Raw genomic sequence first — 23614 nt, forward strand, 5'->3', positions numbered from 1 at the left:
ATCTAAATCAACTGACAGTATCCCTTTAGGGTATTCGGTCAGCATCACATAACAGGAAGGGCAAGATCATAACACGGTCTGCCACGCACTACCCCGTTCAGGCACTCCTCCGTCGCCCAGCCTAACCCCTCCCACCCTCCCACCACCTCCCACCGCGCAGCGCTACCCCTCCCCTCCGGGCACAGATAATCCGCGCCTCATTCATAGCTCGCCCAATGACCCCACTTCCTTTGACAGCGGCCGCTCTCTGCCGCCGGCTGCCCCCTCCCCCTCCCCGTCGCTGTTGTTCCCCGCCCCGATACCGCAGTGCCCCTCCCCCCTCCGTTGCCTGGTCACGGCCGGGCCGACTCCGCCCTTTCCAGGGGGGACGGAGGGGGGTCCGTCGCCTTCGTCGGTGGCGTCGTGCCAGTCGGGGCGGTGCCGCCGCGGGGTCGCCTGTACGACCCCGTGTGTGCGGCAGTCAGTGCGTCAGGAGGATGGTGATGAGACAGCACCTGCTGTTGGTGAAGAGAGACGGTGTGCTCCGACGCCGGACGTCGTTCAGAGGTCAGTGACTCGTCGGAAGGACGGCATGAATATTTTGGTGAGTGGTGATGGGCCGGCCGCCCTGCCCCCGGCTGGGGGAGGGGCGCCCCGCCCGGACTGACCGCTGCTGGCTGGACGGTCCGCGACCCGGGGGCCCGGCGCCCGGGGCGCTGGTCACGTGATAACATGCCTCGACTCCGGGCGTGGCGGCCGCTCTAGGCAGTAATCACTGCATACCGCGGTGTTTGTATGTCGCGTCGGCGTATCGTATCGCCTTACTGTATGCACCTGTGAGCTTCAAGGTTTGATTATGTCCAACCAACATGTCTATGCTACGTTGACATTTTTCATAAGCACCCGTGCCACTGAATCGATGTCCTAACCTAATCAGTCATTAGCCAGATGCGTGACGTGCCGCTATACCTTTGTGTCTGACTCATTGACCCCGATTCCGTCTGTGACTTCCAGAGTCCTGGTAGCTGCGGCGGCGGCTGGGCCGAGTGTCGTCTGATGACCTGTTGGTGCCGCCGGCGGCTGCTGGCAGGCCACCCGCCGGGGCGCGAGCATGGCCCGCTCGCTCGCCGACGCGACCACCGCCCTCGTGTCCGTTTCCACCACCATGGGCATGGATCAGGTGGGATTTACTGGCTGGAGAGACTGTTGAGTCGGTGTAGAGGCTGTAGAGTGTGGGTCTGTGTGTGTAGTCTGTGTAGTCTCCAGAATGCTGTGGAGTGTAGAGTCTATGTAGAAGCTGTAGAATTATGTAGAGTCTGTAGCCTTTGTAGAGTGTGCTGTAAAGGCTGTAAACCACTCCACTGTTAGCAAGCAGGGCCAACAGGGCCAACAGGACACGGGTCATTGTGAAACTGTGGATGACCGAGCGTCCAAGCGAATGCTAACGGGCTATTGTTGTCTGTAAAACGATCTAATATCCTGCTCCTTATTCGGGACTGCTAAGCGGTTACCTCCAATTTGCGCGGGCAGTGACCGTCGTTGTCATGCCGACCGGCATAGAAACGACTGGTGGGCGTTTCGTTTTTAACGGTATGACCGAAATGTGTGTTTTTTTTTTTTTGGTTAGGCCCTTTCGGTCCAATGGGACCATTTCAGAGCCGGGAGGATGATAGGATATAGGGGGAGACATTGGCCTGGGCAGGCACCCTAGTGAGTCGCCGGGGCTGAGCCCGTCCAGAGGACAGGCCACCCAGCCCCAAGGCACTAACTGCACCCGGCTACGGGGTGCGCTCCCTCGGGAGCAGCGGTGCCGCTCCAAGGGAGCAGCCCGCATGAGATAAAGTTGCCTGTCCAGCCCGGAGGGGGGTTGCGGCATGGAGGAGAAGGATTTCTGTATCCTGAGGATAGAAGCACGGAACGGTGACCGAAATGTGTCGATCGGTATCTATTTTATCTCTGAGGTCTCGCTCACCGTGCGTTCTCTGCGTTTGGCAGGTTCTTCCTGGTCTGTACATTGGCAGTTACCGCGACTCCAAGGATATCCAGCAGCTGTCAGCCAACCACATCACCCATATCATCGCTATCCACGATACCGCGAAAAAGTGGTACAAGGTGGGTCCCACGATGGCATATGACGTTCAATATTCATTGCTGTTACTCGATTTCAGCGAATTTGACATATAACTGTCACGATTATCCGAACAAGCACGATAACGTTTGTCCTCGAACCACCAAAAAGTCAGTTTAGGTCGGGAGAATATCGGGAGGGCATGCCTATGTACCGTATTGGGTGCGCAAAACTGTTCCGGAGTAGTCAACATGTCTACAAAATATGTGTCGTTTACACATGGGCACTGTTTGACCCGCCGCTACCAAACATGGTTGTATTGGTTCCCATTGAAACCTATGCAAAATTGTCAAGTTAGTTCGACGGTGTTTCTAATAAAATCGAGGCGATAGTGCCTGGTAGCAGCGGATATATAACCTGGCAGTGGGTAGCGTCGTGCCGTGAAGCAGAGCCATGGTAACCGCAGGCCTGGCGCCCTGACAACACCGCAGCATTCACCGCACCCATTTACCGACACATTATGCTGATCCATTGTAGTTATCTGGCCCATTGTGGTCATCTGACCTACTGTAGTTATCTCATCCATTGTAGTTTTTTCATCTATTGTCGTTTTCTGGTGGTCCATGCCAAGTCCCCGGGGATTTGCTGCTAACGCTTGGTGGTGAAAGGCACAGAAGTAACCCACGGAAACGGAAACTTTTTCTGTTTGGTGACCGGTGACCACTACAGACGAAAACACTGAAACAAGATCAACCTACATTTGTTGTCTATCAACGGTACCACACCGGGACGGGGGTGGTACCGTAAGTATCGGAAGTTCACTGATGCCTATGTATCAGTGGTGCCTATTGGTCCTGCTGTTGCGGCAGTTTTATCGATGTGTCTTGTTCTTTATTTTCAGGACAAGCAATACCTGTTGATCTCTGCCGCGGACACGCCCCAGCAGAATCTCGTGCCTTATATTCCACGCTGCAACGACTTTATTCATTCGGCGCGCAGCACCGGCGGCAGTGTGCTCATTCACTGGTACGTCATGACTGAATGTCTGATTGGTCCCATGACAGCCACGGCTCTAACTATTTATTGTGCACACCATGTTTTTGTTGTTCTGTTGGGTTAGGCCCTTTCGGTCCAATTAGACCATTTCAGAACCGGGGGATGATAGGATATAGGGGGAGACATTGGTCTGGGCAGGCACCCTAGTGAGTCACCGGGGCTCACTAGGGTGCCTGCCCTAGTGTGCTCCCTCGGGAGCAGCGGTGCCGCTCCAAGGGAGCAGCCCGCATGAGATAAAGTTGCCTGTCCAGCCCGGAGGGGGTTGCGGCGTGGAGAAGGATTTCAGTATCCTGAGGATGGAAAGACGGAACGGTTTGCACACCATGCTAAACTTGTTCCGTTATTTTCCGTCGTTAGTCGTTAACATATGAAGAATAATAAAGAGATTATGAAATAGATTGCTTTTTCGATGAAAAGATGCAGTGTTATGTTATGCATTAAGCGCTTCGATGTATAGCTGTGAGTTTGGTATATAAATTTCACAGATCCTCCCACTTGTCTCCCGCAGTATCGCCGGCATGTCCCGCAGCGTGGCCGTGGCGCTGGCTTACGTCATCAGCGTGACGTCACTGGATTGTCAGATGGCCCTGCAGGCCATGAGGGCGGCGCGACCGATCGCCAACCCCAACGAGGGCTTTCTCAAACAGCTCAGTGTCTTTGAGAACGATAAACTGGAGCAGGTAGGAACCAACGCTGCTGCCTGCAATGCGGAAAATTTCGATTAAAGGAAATAGTTCACATTTTAACATGGGTTTTGAACTGGAATAGCAGTTCCGTAGCTTGGGCTGAGACGAGCATAAATCAGGAGCTTTTACAGCCCAACGATCACCCTAGGCAAAGATATTCTATTTCTCGTCCCGAAAAATGTGTCTTGCGTTGAGGATGTGTGCCTTGCGTATATTTGTATCCAGTATGAAACGAGCATGGGTCCCGAAAATTCTTCAGAAACTAGAGAAATTATCTACGAGAACTCTAGAGAAATTCGCTCCAGTGAGGCGCTCCAGTAACAAAAGCACGAGCAGATCGCCCAAATGCCGGTGGCCGCGATAATTTCTCTAGTTCTGAAGAATTTTCGGGACCCATGCTCTTTTCATACTGGATCGCGGTGCCTTACAGAAACTGAAAAGTTCTTCCTATATCAAAAATATAGAAAATAATCTTTTGCTGTAAAAAGGTTTTATTTTCTTTGCTGATCATTTTGAACATAAAAAATCACAAATCCATTGCAAAAAAATAATTTCGTGAAAGTGAACTATTTCCTTTAAGCGTAGATATTTAGATATATAAGGTAACTGATCTACATATTATATCAGCTGGGGTGTCGTGGCGCATATTTAGTACACCAGACAGACGGACACGGACGTAATGGCTGACCAATTACAGCAAATCGAACCCTCACCCCCCCCCCCATGTTTTTCCATTTCAGGAGCGCCAGCGGCTGAAGGACAAGTTCCCGGCCTACGACTCGCGGTCGGACACGGCTCACCTGGAGCGGCTGATAATGATGTTCCGCGTCTCGCTACTGGCCGGCCAGACGTGCGAGGGCCGCTGCCTCCTCGGCCATCACTGCCCGCGCGGCATATGCAATCACTATAAACGGTGAGTGACTTTTCCCGCGCTGTGCTGGGGCTCTTGATTCGTATTTCGTATCACGCCATTCTTAAAGGTAGTGTGCCACCTTTGAAAGATTTCCCATTTTATTTTTCCTAGGATAAGAAGCTTCTGTTTTTACCTAATATCGCAAAAAAAATCAAAAATGGGCCTAAAATAGTGCTTTTTTCGCCTAAAAGTTTATCGGTTTTTCGATATGTATAACAACTGTAGTGGGCTGACCTGCAAACAGGCGTCGGCAACAATCGCGGATGCGGCGCACATGTGACAATAAGCAAAGGTCATTATAGAGTTACGACGTACGGGAATGAGTTATCAGCTGTCTAATCGTAGACAACACAATTTCGAATTTAAACTGTAAGCCTGTATTGGTATTGTTTCTTTAATTTGGCAGTCGAACATTAATTTATGGTTTGAAATACTATTTTATGTAAAATAATTGATATGAAACAGCCGTCTCTAAAGTTATGACCCCATCTCACCACATGAAAGTGGCAGAAATGACAATGATCAGCTGACGCATTTTTCTTGGCCGAAGTCAGGGCGGTGTTTCACGGGACGCTGCTACCACGCTGCTATCAAATTGCGCGAGCTGACGTCACACTTGTGGTAGTGTTGGAGCAATGGGCCTGTTGATGTTTCCATGGAAACCCAATTTGACACGTGTAAAAGCAGCGTGCTGCTATCACCGGTGAAACAGGGCCCAGAGCGCACGGCCCGACGCACCACCACCGCACCACAAAGTATGAGCAGAAGCCGCGCCCAAAGCCAGGGCCCCGGTAACGTGAGGTAGCCGAGTCGGGGCATCGTGCGCTGACCCAAGCCGGGGCCGCAGCTTTGGGCGCGGTCTACCGCATCCCCGCGGGCAGCCCCGGGCTATCACATGACACCGGGAGGACGCGTGGCCCCGGCTTGGGTCAGCGCACGCTGCCCCGACTCGGCTACCTCACGTTACCGGGGCCCTGGCTTTGGGCGCGGTCTACCGCACCACCTAACAGGCGTGTTCGAAACCGCAGGAGATGATGATGAACGGGTTTATCGAAACTTGATAGGATGAGCATATCGGTAATAGCGATTTCAGTGTGTGCATTTATTGTTCATAGTGGTGTGAAATGTGGTTGGAGTACGACCGACAACCCGTCGGGGCGAATTTCGCACTGGGGTACTCAAAATTTGAAGAATTTAAGACGTTTCCATGAGTTTTGAAGGTATGGACAAGTTCTAAAAATCCGGTTCTCCTTATCTGGGCCATTAACTCCATACGGTCCAGGAAAGCTGGCACACTACCTTTAAATGATAAATGGTTAAAGACCGCCTTTCATTTCTTCTTCTCTTGTAACTCGACCTCAATAGGATGACTTGAAAAGAAACGGTATGCACACTGACACAGCTCGAATGCCTGCCGAAAAAAAATGAAAAGTAATCGGGCTATTCTTATAAGTACGTTAAAAGCAAAAATAATTACGTGACTTTTGTGCGTCCTGAGATCGCCGATGGCATGACGTAGTCAATAGCAGACATGTGCTTGGATCCGAGAGCTGGATCTATGATCTCAGTGGATCTCTCGACAAAATAGAGGGGTTGGATCTATGATCCGAGTGGATCTCTCGACAAAATTCAGGGGTTGGATCTATGATCTGAATGGATCTCTCGACAAAATTTAGGGGTCGGATCTATGATCTCTGTGGATCCAGCGGGCAAAAATTTGTGGAGGACCTATGATCTGTATGGATCTCACGACAACATGTAGCCAATGAAACCCTTATCCTACATAATTGTACACCTTACAGTGCAATACAATTGAGAATTATCACTTGTGGACATGGTTATTGGTTAAGACCACTTGTGATCATTAGGTATCATCATTAAATTTGAATTTAAATAAACAACATTTGTACTATGTAGTATTTTTAAATGTACATTTAAAAATAAACCAAGAACATGCATATTGCTACTTTTTGTGACCAATTGTAACTTTTTCATGACAGCACTGATGACAATCTTATCAACAAGCTACAGCCACTTTAATTCAATGAACAAACAGTACAGACAGATGCAGTGGCAGCAGGGCACTGCAGATTTTCATTTTGGTCTTATTCTTTCTGCAATGCCAGTAGGGCTAATGCTAAAATGCCAAAATCTATGGGGGGCACTGTACCCTGGTGCCACCCCCCCCCCCCCCCCTGTTCTGCCTCCTATGGACAGATGTTAGGAAATCAAACCTGGAAGCCAAATAGGTCAGTTTTGTTAAAAATAATCCAGCAATCCACTTCTGCCAGGTATGAAATCCCAATCCAGAATGTTCATATCAGTGGGGGAAACTGTGGTCAAATCTTCTATTTTTGGAAGCCTTCCATTTTTGGAAGGACCTTCCATAAATGGGTATGCATTTTCTAAAAATGGAAGGCTTCCAAAATTGGAAGGTCTAATCTCAGTGTTCCCAACTGTGATTCACATTCTTTGATTTAAGTTACGGCCTTTTTAAATGTGTAACATTAATAGTTGATTTTGCCATTTATGATCATTGATATAAGGAGAAGCAGCAGTGCTAGTGTTGGTAATACAGGCATGCTATGTCAATGTACATAGTGATATAATAGCATGGTGTCCTGGCGCACTGCTCTCTTTTTCTACTTCTAGAGGACACATAGAAATTCAGAAGAGAAAACAGCTGGTCAATAACCAACCAGGAGGAACACAGCTATAGCCCTGACAAAAAATGGTTTAAATTAAACTTACTATTCCTCATATAAATTGAAGATTCATGCTCCTTCGATAGAAAGTAACACGAAAAACGGCGCAGCAACGCCTATTTAATTCGTCCCATATTCCGGAAAAAACATTGAAAAATGACGAGACCTCCACCCAAATGTTTGGCAAAAGCCTTAAAAAATTGAAATCAACCACACAATATGCTAATAAATGCAGAAAACGGCAACAAATACAAGTTTTACTCGCCACTACACTCCCGAAACCGCCGCACTCTGTCCAGACAATTCCGCACTGTAAATATAGTCGGCGGTATCGAACAAGCATGGCCCGTCACTAAAGTACTTTTAAGGATATTTACTTTTCGTTTTTGATGCTTTTTGCTTACAAAATGTTTGATAAAGTCTTATAAAACCATCGTTTGTCGGTAAATTTTTGTCAATTTTCCACGACTCATTACTTTGAAAAATTACCTAAAATACATCCACGCTAGGATTTAGGCATCCACGCTAGATTATGGACACTTCACTATGGCGAATAGAAAGCGACCAGGGGCGATAGTCGCATTTGCCTCATGTTCGGCGGAAATCGGTAAGTTCCAACATATGCGCAACATTTTCTATATTTGGGTACGATGACGTCGTCAGCGTACCCATTTTTGGAAGGTGCGTACCCATATATAGAAAATCCTTCCAAAAATGGAAGGCTTTCTAAAAATGGAAGATTTGACCACAGTTTCCCCGACTGATATGAGCTATTAGTATGTGCAACACAATTTCGATTTAGTAAGAATAACAACCAACCTCTAATACTTTCCTAATAAAATTACAAGTTCAAAAATGGCATCAACTTCTTCAGATTACCTACTTTTTGCCACTTTTGGCACCAGGTGCCAACTGCCACGTGTGGTGCCACGCTGTGTTTTTGTTATGAGAGAGCCTCCAAAAAAAAAGACAAACGAAATTCACAGCTCACGTTTTGGTAATATGGTTTTATTACGTCATCATCGTTTGACCAATGAAAAATCTTCATTTGACCAAGACCGTAATGATTCCAAAAGATTCCCCGTAAAAGGCCCTTCAAACTAATGACGTAAGATATTGTTATTCTGTTGAAAAGTGAATAAAATAAAGATGCAAGGCGCACACCGCTCAAGGCCATGTAATACCGTTTCAGCTTACGTTTACGTCATTAAATTCAACGCTACAAAGATGATATTCACAAACAATCGTATCGTAAAATTATGTGAGGCAGAAAAAATGAACATTCTTTAAAAAAAGCTCCAGACTTTTGAATTTCCAGTTTGATTTTTTATTTATTTTCATTATACTCGAAGGTAGAACGCCTAGCTCATTTGTTATTTGGAATGACGTCACGAGTTCAATTCAGATACTGAATAATCATTTTACGGTAAATATCCAAGGCCATTACAATTGATATTTCGCTTCCCATCGCTTCCGCAGGCTGTTGAATATTTTTATACTTTTGTTTATATTTCAGTTTATTTTATCAAATATTTATTTCAATAGATTGAAATACCTTTACCTAACCAAGCCACATGTGTCAGTATCATCTTTTATTGTTTATCAATCAATTGTGGTAGCTGGAAACTGGAAAGCCTCATGGTTGTCTAATGCAAGATCAATGAGATTGTCTTATCAATATCATTATGTAGATTCTAACATGAATTGTGATGTGGTAGGTACCTAGTTATGTATTGTTCATTAGTCATTACTTTGACTTACCTCTATGTTAATTGTTAATGCAAACTTTTCTGTTGGTATGTGAACTGTGAACAATCTTCATGTCACTCAACTCAATTCTCTCAAGTTGTGACCGTCATGAGCCTCCTTTATTTTGTATTCTGTATAATGTAACTGGATGCCTTTACTAATATGGTCTTTGTATAAGATTGTTTGTTTCTAACCATACTTTGGTATTCATAACTTCTTATGAAAGAAAGTTGTTAACATTTTGAGCACCTATGAGCTATGATCCCAATGGATCTCACGACAAAATTGGGTAGCCAGATCTATGATCCGAGTGGATCTAGCGACAAAATTGAAGGGTCAGATCTATGATCCCAGTAGATCTCTCGACAAAATTGAGGGGTTGGATCTATGATCTGAATGGATCTCGGATCGGGATCCATGGGATCGGATCTCAGATCCATTTTTCCGGATCCAAGCACATGTCTGGTCAATAGTTATTAGTCATCGTCATCTGGACCATCCCCTGTCCATACTCATCAATAATCAATATTCATTTAGTCGGCCATTCATGTCTGCCGAGCAGGACGGTGGGCATCTTTCGTCACCGCTGGTCCAGCCACAGCTCACTGCCCAGCTCTCCAGGACCCAGTCGGGCGCGCACCGGTCTCAGTGGCAGCCAGCGCTCGGCCAGCACGCGGTCCCTGACCGGCCGACTGGAGTCGCCTCAGCCGGACCGCCGCCACCTCAGCCCGGCCCCCAGTCCACTGGCGCCGCGCCGGCTGCACTAGCGTCTACCCCACCGGCAGCTCTGGTGCTCAGCCGAACGGCTGGGTACACAGACACAGAGGTCCCCACACGCAGCTACACCGCCTAGTCTGGGGAGTCAGATGAGATCCTTCCACCATGTAACACTGCAACACAATGAAATGCGCGTTTTTGTTGTCTCTGCCTCTTTTATGGGACGCTCAATTATAGCTCAACTAGTTATCACGTGTATCTTTTGTTGTTGCGAAACTGCTGCATTTTTGGTTTTGCGTTGTTGATACCGTTACTTATTGTTACACTTGTTGATGATAGAGTAATTATATATTCTTATTGTTGTTAATCTAATGGCACTTCTATCACAAATCGATGTTAAACACTGTTCGCTGTTCTCTATTCTTAAGCATAGATTTCACTGTCATTGCTTGTACCTACTGACCGATTTTCTGCAACCTTCTTCTTCAGCAGGGCAATAGAGCAGCGTTTCCCTCGAAAAAAAATAAATAACAACATGCTTCAAACGGGTGTGACCAGGATTGATCGTTGCCATGTTTCCAGAGAAATAGTGGATAGAAGACGATAACAAAACTACTTTTACGTCACATATTCTTGTCACGGGCACGGACCGCAACAGGCGGTAACTTATCTTTTATCTAAGTAAGGCACTGATAACGGCTTACTAGTTACTGAGTGATGTATAGACAAATAGATATATATTGAGTAGGAAAAACATACAGCACATGGGTGGACGCGTTTCGTCAGAGACTTTTTTCATCTGAATCTGATTGCAGAATGCTTTGACATCGTTATGCTGTACGAAGATGCGTGATGGAATAATTCCTACCGGTCCAGGCTGTGATAGATGATAGATGAGTCGTTGCTGACCCTAACGAGGGGTTCAGCGTTATATGGCCTAAATAGTCATAAGTCAAAGGACAAACATGCTATCGCATCCTGTATGGTATTTATTGACTTTCAGCTGTCAAAATAGTATTTGTGCGTCAGTAACAGTTCAAATTGTCAACGTGAATTATTGTTGTACATGACATGAGGTCTGGAAAACAGCACTCGCTCACTTTGACATCCAGCTTTTTGTCATGCAGATATGTCTACGCAGACTCCGTATTTCTGCCACCTTGAACCTTCAGCGCCACAGTTGAGCACTAACCTCTGCCGGCGCAAGGTACTAGCCTCTGCCGGCGCTGCACGAATCCGCGCCTCCCTGAACGTTGCGCACCAGGACCAGCTCAATCTCGAGTGTGACGTAGGACTCGGGGCAGCAGGGGTACTGCTTGTCGATGCGGGCGATGGACGAGGATTCGATGACCCACCTGCCGGCCGGCTCGTAGCCGCTCAGGTCGACAGAGTTGCTCTGTCGCTTCAGGTCCACCTGATCGGTGCTGTAGGTCCACGAGCCGAGTTTGAGCGGGCAGACGATACGGTCCGGGTTGGAGGCCTGCTGGCGCCGACAGCGGACCTGAACACTCACCGGCGGCACGTAGATGACCTCTCCGCTGCGCGAGACAAGCGCCGGCGTCGGCAGCAGCCACTCGCTCACCGTCGGAACCATGTTGTACGGGTAGATGTCGGGCGTCCACATATCGCCTGGCATGATGCGTGTGCGCTCCACCGGGCCCCCGCTCCACGCCAGACGGCTGTTCTGCCAGGAGAGGAAGAGCCAGCCGCCGACCGTGGTCTTCAGCTCCTTCTCGTCGACGTCGATATCGACAGGCATGAAGCCGAGGGTGACGCTCAGCTGGTCGTCGTGCCGATCCACGGGGCGAACCATCAGGTGCCGCTGCGGCCCGGCCAGCGGGGCCAGCTTCAGTTCCTCGTTGTCACCGGCAGCCAGACCGGCCAGAGCCAGACAGCAGAGTGCCGCGCGCAGCATGTCTGGGACTGGTGTGAGCGCTCTGCGACTCACACAGAAACTGACACCGCTGCCGACAACAGCTACCTCCTTATGTGGGCGCCAAAATATTCAGACAGACCGTGCTTCATTGTGTCAACTGGTCGTAACAAGCTCAATTAACCCCGATGGGCGTGATCGAACCGACAAGCCATATCCGCCAGACGCCAGATGCTAGCGACAGTCTGTCTGCCGGTAGTCGTGTTTCATCATAAATTGTCTACATCAACTACATAATGCCCCATTATAAGCGTAGTCCTTTCGTTTTTCTAACTCGCACACTAGCCCACAAAGCCATAGACGTAAGTCAGTCAGTTTGAGGGCTTGCTTACCACAGACCAGCCATCTATCGATTTGGGTAGGTATTGGTAATCTTGTAATCGAGATTAGCCTGTGGATGTGGTTGGGATCTCGGAATCGTCCCGGTACAAACGGGCCACCGGTGGTGGACGATGCGGGCTGGGCTATTGGTATGAGCGAGCCGGCCGACGGTCTGCGCACTACCTGGGTCCTGGGACTGAATGAGTGGATGAGGTTCGGTCTTCGGAGCGAGCGAGGGCCAAATGCCTGTCGAGGGCAAGGAAATGTCAAAGCCGCAAAATATGATGGCATGCTTGAATCAGGAGCTACACGGTTGCTGTCCGACTGATCACCCGTCACTGACTGACATCGAGGTCACCCAGTGACCCAGTCCCAGTCTTGCTAGAGGTTACCACGCCCCACGGAAGCATACTCCGATGAGAGCCACACACGACAGATCATGACAAACGTCTTGCAATGCTTGCATGGACCGACGCCGAGCGGCTTAGTTTTGGGGGCGGGGTGCACGTTCTGAGGCGCTCATTTATGGGTTCTTATGTGATCGACGGCAAATACGATTGGCTTGCGCAGCCTTGACGTCATAATACCGTGAATGGAGGGCGACGCGAAAATGCTTACTACTTTAGGGCCTACGTTGATTCACAGAACCGAAATCCACACAATCCTGACGCATTAGCGTGCGTAGGTAAGCTTAAAATATTTTAATTTTTCTGCAATCAAATATCTGTTCCAGGCATACTTATTGGTGACTAGTGAGTGTTGACTGTGATCAGAGCTGGTATACTCTTTTTTCATAATCTAGATGCTTTCTCATTCATTTACTGTTGAGTGAAGGCCTATGTTGATTGTCTCCAAATTCCAGGCCCATGTCGTCCCCTATCTCCCTGTGTGTCCAAGTGCACAGATGACGTCACACGAAGGGGCGGAGTCGGGGGCGGAGCCTAGCGCAACGGCCGCCATATTTGAATTTGTTTTATAAGAATGTAATCTATATTTTGGTTTTCAGTCAATTGTTATCGATAGTTTTATGAACGTTTGGCTGTAATATAAGCGATTTTTAAAGAAAAAACACATATTCTGCTTGCAATTTCGATTTGAGTCCGACCCGCGCCTAGATTCGAGCGCACGACCTTTGGCTCACGGTGCAAGCATCCTAACCACTACACTACCGCGGCGGCGCAGCGGCCGGCGGAAGGGAGGCTGCGGAGGCATGGGGACTTTTCTACGCATTTTCGGAAAAACTAATGGGTTTAGTGAAAAACTGCTCTTAGATAATTCAAAGAAAAATGTCTCGTCTTTCTGATGATGCAATTAGTTTTGTGCTAACTCCAACAGAGTTTGTTCTACAGCGCTTCAAAAATCGCCCATTTACATGGGACTCAAACGGGGCTTCAAGACTTGCCCCCAGATGACGTCACGAGCTGACGTCACGATCAGGTAGAATCGCCGGACGACCCTACCTGGTATATAGGGCCTTGCCAAATTCTAAAGGAATATATCAGTTGGGGAAACTACGAGGAGCCAAACAAAAATTGGATTAGCCAATCAGCGTCTGGAGTGGGCGGGGCGATGACCATATATGGTCATAAAATCAGACAACCTCATCTTTTCAATGAATTTTAGCATTCAAATTAAAAAATAAGGCATAAGGATGTTTTTTAACCACACAAGGCCTACACTCACCCGGTGCATAATTAACTGGCGGCTCTAAATCGCAGAGATACAACGCAAGGTCAAACCGTGATTGGCAAATATGGGGGATTGAAACAGACGCGCCAAAAAATGTAAGCAGTACCGTGGTTTAAAAATGTCATTATTTTTATTATTTTGTTTATGGTTTTTCTAATTGTAGTTAAGTTATTATTTTAGAATTAAATATTTTTGTTTATTGTAATTAAATTAAATCTTTTAACAATTTTCTTTCATAAAACCAATCCATTTATTGAATGGCCAGCTGATTGCGACGCCCAGAACATGCAGAAAAGCCGTTTTCCTATCGCCATTTTCGAGTCAATTCGCCGAATTTAATCAAATCACACCAATTCCTAGTGAAAAATGGAAGCCTTTTCTCTCCAATAAGTGGACGCGATACCGCAAGTACCGGCTTGTTATACTGTTTTTCACCCTTAGTAGCGGGGGCTGCATTTATGCCCATATATGGTCATCAAAAGTCCATTTATTGACCAATCCATTTTTTGACGTTCGCCTCGTAGTTTCCCCAACTGATATTTATGTGAAATAAAAGGGCTTCCAGCAACTTCTTGGCTTTGCATTTGAATTGTTCTGAATAGTACATGACCATAGGGCTGTTCACGGGCACTGCACACTGCTGTGTGCGGTGGGTCCAGCAGGCGTGGGGGTAGGGGATGGGACTGGGTAGGCGGTTCTGACGTCACGGCTGCGTGCGGTGGACGGTTTCCTGTGGCTGGTCCCAGGCTGATGCACGGACGCAGTGGGCGGAGCTTGGAGGCTGTGTGCGGTCCGACCGCACGCAGGGCCCATGAACAGCCCTCATGATTTCAAATGCATGGTAAATTTGCCCATTTACTTTGCCAGCATGGGGCACATTTTTAGAGATTTTCATTGAGTGAAGTGATGATGATCAGGGGCAGCACTTGATTGGAATTAATTGGACCATTTCATTTTGCTAACATAATTTTTATGTTTTTAGTCCTATAGAGGAGCCATTATAGTAATTGGACCTCATGGCCTTCCCCTTGTGTTGTGTTGCTGAATGTCATTTTTGCCAGCATGCTGGCACTGCCAGTCAGTATATTGAAATGCTGTTCATATTTTTGATGCCATGAAGAACATTTTTAAGGAGGATGGTAGCAAACTTTGGTATCAGTAAAGCTGGCATCTCTGTCAGCATATCTAACCTAACCGAACCTACACCTGCAGCATTCCAACCTGCTAAACTGGAGTAGTCAGTTGAGAGTAGTCAACGTTGCCAAACTGGAACAACTGTATAGCATGTTTTGAACTGGCATGTCTTGTGAGACAGGGTTCCTATCCTTCCTTACCAGCCCTTTTTTCTAAGACTACCAAGCGAAGGGAACCCAACCAGGTAAGTAAGTAAACCAGGTAAGCTAAGAAGTAACAATAACATACAACCTGCAGTCTTGTAAACTTACAAGTTACAGCCTACCTACAACCTTGAACCTACCAACCTTCAATCTACATGCTACAACCTACCCTGCAATATATTGCTCATTATAAAATATACTCTGACAGTAACATCAACTTTACCAATCCCAAACTTTCATCCAAGGCAGTATATACCTTTCATCATTCAGCTTTGATCATGCAGTTTTTGCCTTCTGGTGAGCATATACCTAATTCAAGGAACTAAAGGTTTGACCTTGCTTTTGATTTATTTTTGTCATTAGATATTTCTGTCCATGATTTGAAGCTTGGCATGGGTGTCCACATCAGTGATCAGCCACATTGTATTTTCATGAGCAGCTGTAAAAATCATATGCCACAGTGAAAAATACTATGTACCTATTCTTTGATCATTTTTGCAGCAGTTATGCAGTTCCTAAGGCATTCAGTTCTGTTGCAAAGCATTGAGAGTTTTTTATATGTACCAAATTGTGATCCTCAACATCAAATTCTATGGAATCTGCGACATCATATAATCAAGCTCTTCATTGCCTCTGACATTGAGATCAAGAAGATCTTGGAGATCATGGAGATCTTGAGAGATCAAACAGACAATTATGCCCTGAGGTGTTCCTAAGCTGAAATGGATAAAAGATACCAGATTTGAGGTGAATGGCATTAAGGTATGAATTATGATGCCTTATGACTCTTTATATCCCAGTTTCATCCATTCCAATGTCATTTAAGATCATGAAAGCTACCATCGGCCATTTTCCAACAAAAAGCACATTATGCGTTATGTCTAATGAGAGGAATGCATTATTTTCACTTTTGGTACCAGTATTTTTTGCTTTGTGACTATTTATTTTTCTTAAAACTCTGAGCCAAAACTGAAATTGATTTTTGTGTCATTGATCTCGCCTGTGATGCCACAAGTTGACCTGGGCTGATACTTAAGGTATATATTTTTTACTTTCCCACATGGAAAACAGCATGCTCATTTTTTGCAAAGCACAAGATGGAAAAGGTTGTTACTCCCCCCGCCCCCCCCCCCCCTCGTATGCTATCGAAGGATAGGTACATTTTTTTCGAAAGGATAGTGACAAACGGCGCGCCCGCCACCGTTTTTGGTACACCTGTTCATGCGTCATTTCCGCAGATGCCGTGAAAATTTCAGACCCGGGTCGTTCAAGGTCAGGTCACCAGGTTGTCGTACTGCGCGGTGGGTAGCGCGTGGCTGGACGGACGGTCTGTGCGAATCTATTGATCTGTGGCTGATCTATTAGAGTGTCCGTCCGAGAGCCGTACGACGGCTGACAGAGCCTGGTGGTCGCGAACTGGTGTGGTAACCGTTACGCCCACCTGGGACGCCCGAGTCGGTACGGCACTTGCGGTGTCGTAACTGGATCGGCGGGAACCAGCAGAACGCTGTTGGACCGGTGGCAAAAGTCGGAACCGAGCACTCGCCCACCAGTGGGGCGTCTGGTCGAGCAGGTCTACCCGCTAAGGCAGCCTGAGCACGAACCAGGGGCAGGGTCCGATCAGTGACCGCGGTCCGACCAGGGTGTCAGCGCAATGGCCAGTCAGAGGCGTCTTTAAGGGCGCAGAAGCCCACCTCGGTCGACTGTGGCCGGTGCAACCTAGTCAGGTCGGTTGAGTGAATCTCCGTGGCCTTCCTCCCCCTCAGCGCCGTGACTCTTCTCCAAAGGCCCGAACCGTTTTATCCGTGTATTTGTCTTCCGGCGAGTAATTCCAAAGATCAGAGCAGCAGAATGTTGAGTGAAAACAGTAACAATCTAAATGATCTAAATGATTACGTAGCTAATTGCAGCTAATCACAGTAATGATCCCTACAAGGTCACGTCAGTGACCTTACCTCAGAAAAAGTTCAAGGGCTCGCTATAGCTACACCAACGGAACGATTACTTTGAAAATTTCAGCGATTGATATGAGTAACAGTATGTATAAAATGTATATCTCGGATTTTGTTATCTGTGACCTAAGGTCAGGTCAATTTTGCGACCTCTCCATTATCTCGCGCCGGGCCGGGGGGGGGGGGTCTGAACTCTGAACCTCCCCCTTCTAACTCGGCTCCTGGGCCACGTAGCGACACGCGGTAAGCGGCAATCAAAAGAACGTCCAAAATAAGGACCAAAACACTTCGGTCATTTTTTGGGTCAGGTCAAAGGTCAGGTCACCAAACGTAAAATGTTGGCTATTTCAACATTTTGGAAACTGCCAACGGCTTACTCGGGAACCGATAGAGCTACAGCGCTGCGGAAGAGCGATTTCGATAGCTCTTTTAATGCTCTTTCACCAGAATGCCCTCAGATTTGACCTTGTCAACGGTGTAGCCTCCGCCCTCCCAAAAACTCCAGAAATAGCCGTTTTTACGAAGTGTTTTTCGGCAATAACTTTACGACATTACTTTTGCCAGCATCGTGTTTCTCTCGTCGAGACGCTTCGAATGAATTATAATTTGACCTTGAAAGGTCAACATGAAAATTTGACCTCAGGTCAAGGTCATGACCTGACCGGAAAAGGTCATCTTGCATATCAGTCGATCTGCATCGTCGAGCCGAACACATTTAAGGCGTTTTCATCGCTCTAGCATACCTCAATTAGAAGTTATTAGCGAAAAGCTGTTAGATACTATGTGACCTGAGATGACCCCAGGGACATAACGAGTTGCCACAGGTGCCATTTTTTGGTTCAGTGTGTCAATTCTACCTGCATCCCGATGTTTGAGAGTGTCTAGAATGGCGTTCGTGCAAAAGAGACGCTTTTCAATTTTCTCCCATTGACTTATACCTAATAGCGAGGCCACAAAATTTACCTGACCTTAGGTCACCGATATCAAAATTCCGAGATATACGTTTTATAGATACTGTTACTCTTATCAATCGCTGAAAGTTTCAAGGTAATCGTTCAGTCGGTGTAGGTATGACGAGCATTCTAATTTTTATTTTTCTGAGGTGAGGTCACTTGGCGTGACCGGGTGACCTGACCTTAAGCGACCTGGGTCTTAAATTTTCACATGTGCGGAAAAGATGCACAAACAGGTGTGCCAAAAATGCGCCGCCGTTTTTGAGGTATCTGCGAAAAACCGCAATGAGGTTGGGGGTGTTCATCCGGGACGGGGGTGTCCCGGATGGGTTACAAGTCAATGAAAAAAAAAATGAAATGCGCCTCTTTTGGACGAATGTCGTTCAAAACGGTCTCAAACATAGGCACCTACGCAAACATGACACACTGAATCGGAAAAATGCACCTGTGGGCTGTGACCCCTCTGTGTGCCCCTGAGGTCATCTCAGGTCATGAACGGTCACCAGCAGTTTTTTTGGCAATAACTTTTGATAAAGACGTGCTAGAGCGTCGAAAACACGTCAGATGTGTTCAGCTCGACGATACGGATCGACTGATATGCAACATGAACCTTTCCGGTCATGTCATGACTTTGACCTGAGGTCAAATTTTCAAGATGACCTTGCAAGGTCAACAAATAATTCATTCGACGCACCTCGATGGGAGGAACAAGATGTTGCTAAAAGTAATGTCGTGGCTCTCTTGAGTCAAAAGTTAATGCCGAAAAATATTTTTTCGTGAAAATGGCTACTGTTACAGTTTTTTGCCCTCTGGAGGCTAAACCGCTGACCTGAGGTCAAATCTGAGAACACTTATCAGAAAGGTCTGTAAAAGGGCTATCGAATGCGCTTTTCCGCATCGCTGTAGCTCTATTGGTTCCCGGGTAATCCGTCGGCAGTTACCAAAATTACCTATTGAAATGGATTAAATTTGACCTTTTCTGACCTCTGGTGACCTGACCTTTGACCTGATCTGAAAATGACCGAAATGTTTCCGTCATGATTTTTGACGCTTTTTCGATCGCCGCTTACCGCGTGTCGCTACGTGGCCCAGGAGCCGAGTTAGAAGGGGGCGTGAAAACGCTCCCCCTCCCCCAGCACTCGGCGGAAAGTTCAGGCCACCAGCACGGCCCGGGTTAAAAAGTATTGTAGCAAAGCGATTTTTACCAGAATGGCTATTTTTTACATTCAGACCTTCATCGGTAGCATACTCTAAACTGACCTCATATCTTTGTTTCCAGTAACATCACCTATGAGGTCTGCTGCGCGCGCATGAGCGGGGCATGAGCGGACTCGCGTGACCTGTACAGGATGGCCGCCTCCAGTTTCCGCGTCAGCTGGAACAGCTTCCCGTCTCACGTGCTGTCCGCCCTGGACAACCTGCGTCTGGACGAGGACTTTGTCGACGTGTCCATCTACTGCGGCCGCCGGCTCATCAAGGCCCATCGCAATGTGCTCTCAGCGAGCAGTAACTATTTCAAAGAGATTTTCAAGGTGAGCTCGGTTTATTTACGTTAATCAACAGTGTGGATGTCTCTTTCGTTGATTTATGCTTCCCTTCAGACTGCATTCATTGCATGCTTAACGTCAAACTTCTAGATATTTAACGTTACACGGTTAGACGCGATTCCCCTTACTATAGTGTTTGCGTACCCTTACGTTGTCTGATTTCCATTTTGTGTCTGGAATAGTCACGTCTCCTGGCTCGCGCTGATGCCGTACTGTGGAGCCATCAAGCAAATGTAATGATTGAAGCAGCCCATCCACCATTTCGGTAATCGGAGACACTCTGTCACAAGTTGGCGTGCTTTCGGCAGTCGAACCCGAGTTCGCACCCGGTGGTGATTCTGTGTGACGTGGACCACGCCAGCCTGCGCAGCCTGGTCGACTTCATGTACCACGGCGAGATTGAGGTGCCGACCACGCAGCTGGATCAGCTGCTCCGGCTCGGCGAGCTGCTCCAGGTGCAGGGTATCAGCTCGCTCAAGGTCAGTACTCCTCCAGGTCACCGTCGGACCTCCCGGCCGCAGATACGTGCCAATATTCCTTACATGCGACGATGTAGTCGTCAGGTGCTAGGTGCTAGGCTAGTAGATGACAGAAATGGTGATAGTGGACAGTAGTGGTCAACGTGAAGGGATAAGTATTCATTGTTAAAATGAGACGAAAAAAATTTGAAAGCGCTGTTAGAAAAGGGTTCAAGCAACGAGGAACATTTTTAATTTGAATCGCGGAATGCATTTATAATTTCTTACGGACTCTGTTTGTGTGCTCGCGCATTCTAACGCATTTTCTAGTCCTAGAGTTACGACAATAGCCCCCATATTTGCTGTCCTCAGTCGGATTCCGTCAGCACACCTGAGGAGTCGAGCAGCTTCCCGGCGCCTCCGACGGACGAACCCGCCGCCGCCGAGCCGGCGCTCCCGGACAGTGACGTCATAGCGCCTGAGTGCGTCATCACGGAGCGGAGCGGCGGCGTGACGGGCCGGCGCCGGCGCCGCTCGCGCCGCCGCACCACCAGCGCGGGGGAGGCGGCCGCCGACGCGGGCCCCGCGCCGACGGTCGTCAGCGGGCAGGCGCCGCTGCCAATGTCGACCGGACCAGCCCTGAGCTGCGGGGCTCCGCCGCTACCACCTCCACCGCCGCCAGCAGCGGCACACGACCTTCCGACGGCGCCAGTCCAGCAGGCGGGCTCGGCCGGCGAGACGCCGCAGGGGACGGCCGAGCCGGCGGGCCAGGCGGCGCCGGAGGGCGGCCCCCACTCGCAGCTCCGGGTGAAGGCAGAGTGGCCCGACGAGCCGGCCCCGGACGCGCCGTCAGACTCCTCCAAACTGCTGCTGGACGAGAGCGGTGAGTGGACTGGGGCGGGTGCGGGTCCGCCGCCGAGTGAGGGCGACGCCGGGTGTCCGCTGCTGAGCTGGAGCGGCGCGGTGCCCGGCGCGGTCAGTGGGCGACTGTCCACCCACCGGAATTTTATTGATGCCTATGCAGATATAAAGCACAATGTAGCATGTCCAAAATAGCTCGCTTAACGTGTGAAGTTTGAACGTCTTCCGAAATTCTTATGTTAACCCTGCTCTCGTGCTCTGCTGGTGGTGCTTAGAGAGGCCGGAGTTCGAGAATACATTTTATGTTCACAAACAATAGTTTTACGCTAGTTGTGTATTCGATTTGTCTTTCATGTCTGTTACTTATAGTCAGCAGGTTTGTATTTGCGCCACAATCACCCGTTATATGTCGTTGCGAATAGCTATGACGCATTCCATCCTTAAAGGATGGAATGCGTCATACTTCCTTTACATATATTAGATTTAATGTAGACTGGATATGTCACAGTAACATAATTGGACGGTAACTCTTGTCCATGATGCGCTCGATGTTGATTGTTCTGTGTTACATATTCGTCTGCTTTTTCAGAACATTCTGGTCTGGATATGTCACAATACTCTGGCGGAATATTTGGAGGCGGAGTGGGTGAGTAAGGCGCACCGCTTATAAAAAAGATCATGCGCGGAATTTTACAAAGAATACACATACTTTTTTCTGTACATATATTGAGCTATGCCTGTTGGCAGAATAAATTAATGGGATGCCCATTTCCAGCACAAAGAGCGGTCTTTGAATTTCACCGGGGCAGTCTCACACCTTGTGCCGCCACACAATGTATTTTCTTATAACCGTGTTAGGTATCGTGAACTCCTACAGGTCCTCACGAACCACTGATGTGGTTGATTGACGGCGCCATCTATTCCGCAGGGTCTCGGAGGCCGCTGACCGGCGCCGAAAGAGCGAGACGCTACCGTGAGCGGAAAAAGCTGAAGAAGCTTTACGAGGCGCTACTGGGCGGCTCCCCGCGACGGGAGCAGCTGACCGTGCAGCTGTGAGCGGGAGCTCCGCTGAGACGACGCACATCGCAGGCAGCTACTGAGACAGGTCCGTCGATTGCCAATGAACAAACAACTGTGGATAGGTGGCGAGGTGCAGCCCGTCACGCGTCAGCAGGTAGTGGGCGATAGATCGCATCGCGCAATTGTGCCATGGAAAGAGTGGCTGAGGTCGCTTAGAAATTAATTGATGTATGCGGGAAGTTTTGCCATTTTAGAGCGTTATTGTCGGTGTTTATGAGGTGGCGTAAGTGCTCTCTCCGATCTCTGAGAGCCGTGTGACTGGTGGGTGCCATTCATCTGATGGGCCATCTGGTGCCATATTGCGGCGTGCGCTGCCCCGAGCCGGCGGACCTAGTACAAAGCTGCTGCGCCCGGCCCGTCGGCGGCCCGCTGACGTGCAACAGTCTGGTCATGGCCCGAATCAAAACGGTGCGGCGTGAGGCACCGGTGCGGCCGGCGAGTGAGCCGCGGCGGAAGCCCGGCGGGGCTGCACTGGCCTGGTGTGTAGGTAGAAGCAGCCTGATATCCTGCTCTGTGGAGCTTGTGCCAGAGAGAAATTGAATGTATGTTTATGTTAGGCAATGTGTCAGCGCGTTATGTTCTTTTGAACTGGGCTGTCCTCTTCACTCATTCCACTGAAAGGCAGTAGCGCATCTGGGTGTTACTCGCGCTCGCTCGCATAATTCAGCTAGGCTTTTTTTCATTGAACGTTAATCAACGAACGAGTTTAATGCTCATATGAGCCGGCTGATTTGGGTTGTGTAGTTAGTGGTCGAAGTGTTGCGATGTGTTCGAAACGCCGGCCGACATCACGGAGTATTGAGTCGGCTGGCGTCAGCTTCATAGATCTGCTTGCCGGTTGTGGTCTGTAGATACGCTCCAGTGCAAGGTAGTGCCGGCGAGAGCCGCGCAGTCCCGCTAGTTACTAATCACGGTTGTGGTAACGCGAGGCGTGGTGCGAGTGTCCGCGACCTGTGACCGCCCTCTGTGATCTGACCTCGGGCCTCGCCCTCAATCGGTCAGCAGGCGAGACACAGGCCGAGTTTAGATAATGTCGTTTTGCTCACCGTTTGGCGCTTTCGTGTCCCCGCGATGATGGCGGCGGTGCGTTTTCGCGACTCGTATTTGTGCCAAAGCCCGACCCTCCCTGTTCTGGCGGGCGCCGTACATCCTCTGTGGCGACCTTGGTGAGTGTGTTAGGGAAGATTGTGTCTGCTGGTCGCATGATCCGGCTAGGTGTGACGTTGCCCCAGCCCTCCCTTCCGATGCGAACGCTAGTATCTCGCTCCCGTCTCCCGATGTCGCCATTCCTGAGCGGTCCGTGAATTTGCCATTGGGGAAGTACACCAAGGGAAGGGCTCTGGTTCCGGAACTGATCGGAGCATTACAACGAACCGGGTGTAGCACACTACTCAGCTTAATAATGCTCCATTAATGTCGGTATCTCTGTATCGTTTTCCAGAGTTCTCTCTGATGTCTGTTGTTTCCACCATGACTGCTTTAACGTTTGGTACAACTGACCACTGGCTGCTGTGTATGTGCGCTCCGATGTTGACCATGTGTGCGCTGCTCACTTCCCTGGAGTACGCAATACATCGATGTCTCTGTACTAACGAGCCGGACCGAGTGTT

General features: G+C 48.6%; 2 protein-coding genes and 2 long non-coding RNA genes across 10 annotated transcripts; 2 read left to right on the forward strand and 2 right to left on the reverse strand.

Moving 5' to 3' along the window:
- The first annotated feature begins 292 nt into the window (after positions 1-292).
- Positions 293-23599, forward strand: LOC122393023 (dual specificity protein phosphatase 22-like). Of its 7 annotated transcripts, XM_043388608.1 has the most exons (8): positions 293-546; positions 994-1159; positions 1975-2091; positions 2949-3073; positions 3612-3783; positions 4530-4702; positions 19338-19590; positions 19914-20084. In XM_043388608.1, the coding sequence occupies exons 2-7, from the start codon at positions 1091-1093 to the stop codon at positions 19381-19383; spliced, it is 702 nt and encodes a 233-aa protein (XP_043244543.1). In that variant the 5' UTR covers positions 293-546; positions 994-1090; the 3' UTR covers positions 19384-19590; positions 19914-20084. The 7 variants fall into 7 exon arrangements, with proteins under 7 accessions (XP_043244543.1, XP_043244533.1, XP_043244484.1 ...); XM_043388598.1 differs by lacking the exons at positions 293-546; positions 994-1159; positions 1975-2091; positions 2949-3073; positions 3612-3783 and adding exons at positions 20436-20946; positions 21514-21570; positions 21853-23599 and having other exon boundaries at positions 4676-4702; XM_043388549.1 differs by lacking the exons at positions 293-546; positions 994-1159; positions 1975-2091; ... (1 more) ...; positions 3612-3783; positions 4530-4702 and adding exons at positions 12723-12812; positions 20436-20946; positions 21514-21570; positions 21853-23599.
- On the reverse strand, positions 3782-8385 carry LOC122393066. Its single transcript, XR_006258619.1, has 4 exons — positions 8291-8385; positions 6002-6113; positions 4590-4762; positions 3782-3803 (listed from the first exon to the last, which is right to left on the reverse strand). It is a non-coding gene; the product is annotated as an uncharacterized LOC122393066 (long non-coding RNA).
- On the forward strand, positions 8872-10418 carry LOC122393061. Its single transcript, XR_006258618.1, has 2 exons — positions 8872-9121; positions 9719-10418. It is a non-coding gene; the product is annotated as an uncharacterized LOC122393061 (long non-coding RNA).
- On the reverse strand, positions 10845-12765 carry LOC122393048 (acetylcholine receptor subunit alpha-type acr-16-like). The gene has a single exon (XM_043388635.1). The coding sequence runs from the start codon at positions 11786-11788 to the stop codon at positions 11084-11086; it is 705 nt and encodes a 234-aa protein (XP_043244570.1). The 5' UTR covers positions 11789-12765; the 3' UTR covers positions 10845-11083.
- Positions 23600-23614: the final 15 nt, after the last annotated feature.

This window comes from Amphibalanus amphitrite, unplaced genomic scaffold, assembly GCF_019059575.1.
Source record: "Amphibalanus amphitrite isolate SeventyFive unplaced genomic scaffold, NRLGWU_Aamphi_draft 000024F_arrow, whole genome shotgun sequence".
NCBI classification, from domain to species: domain Eukaryota; kingdom Metazoa; phylum Arthropoda; class Thecostraca; order Balanomorpha; family Balanidae; genus Amphibalanus; species Amphibalanus amphitrite.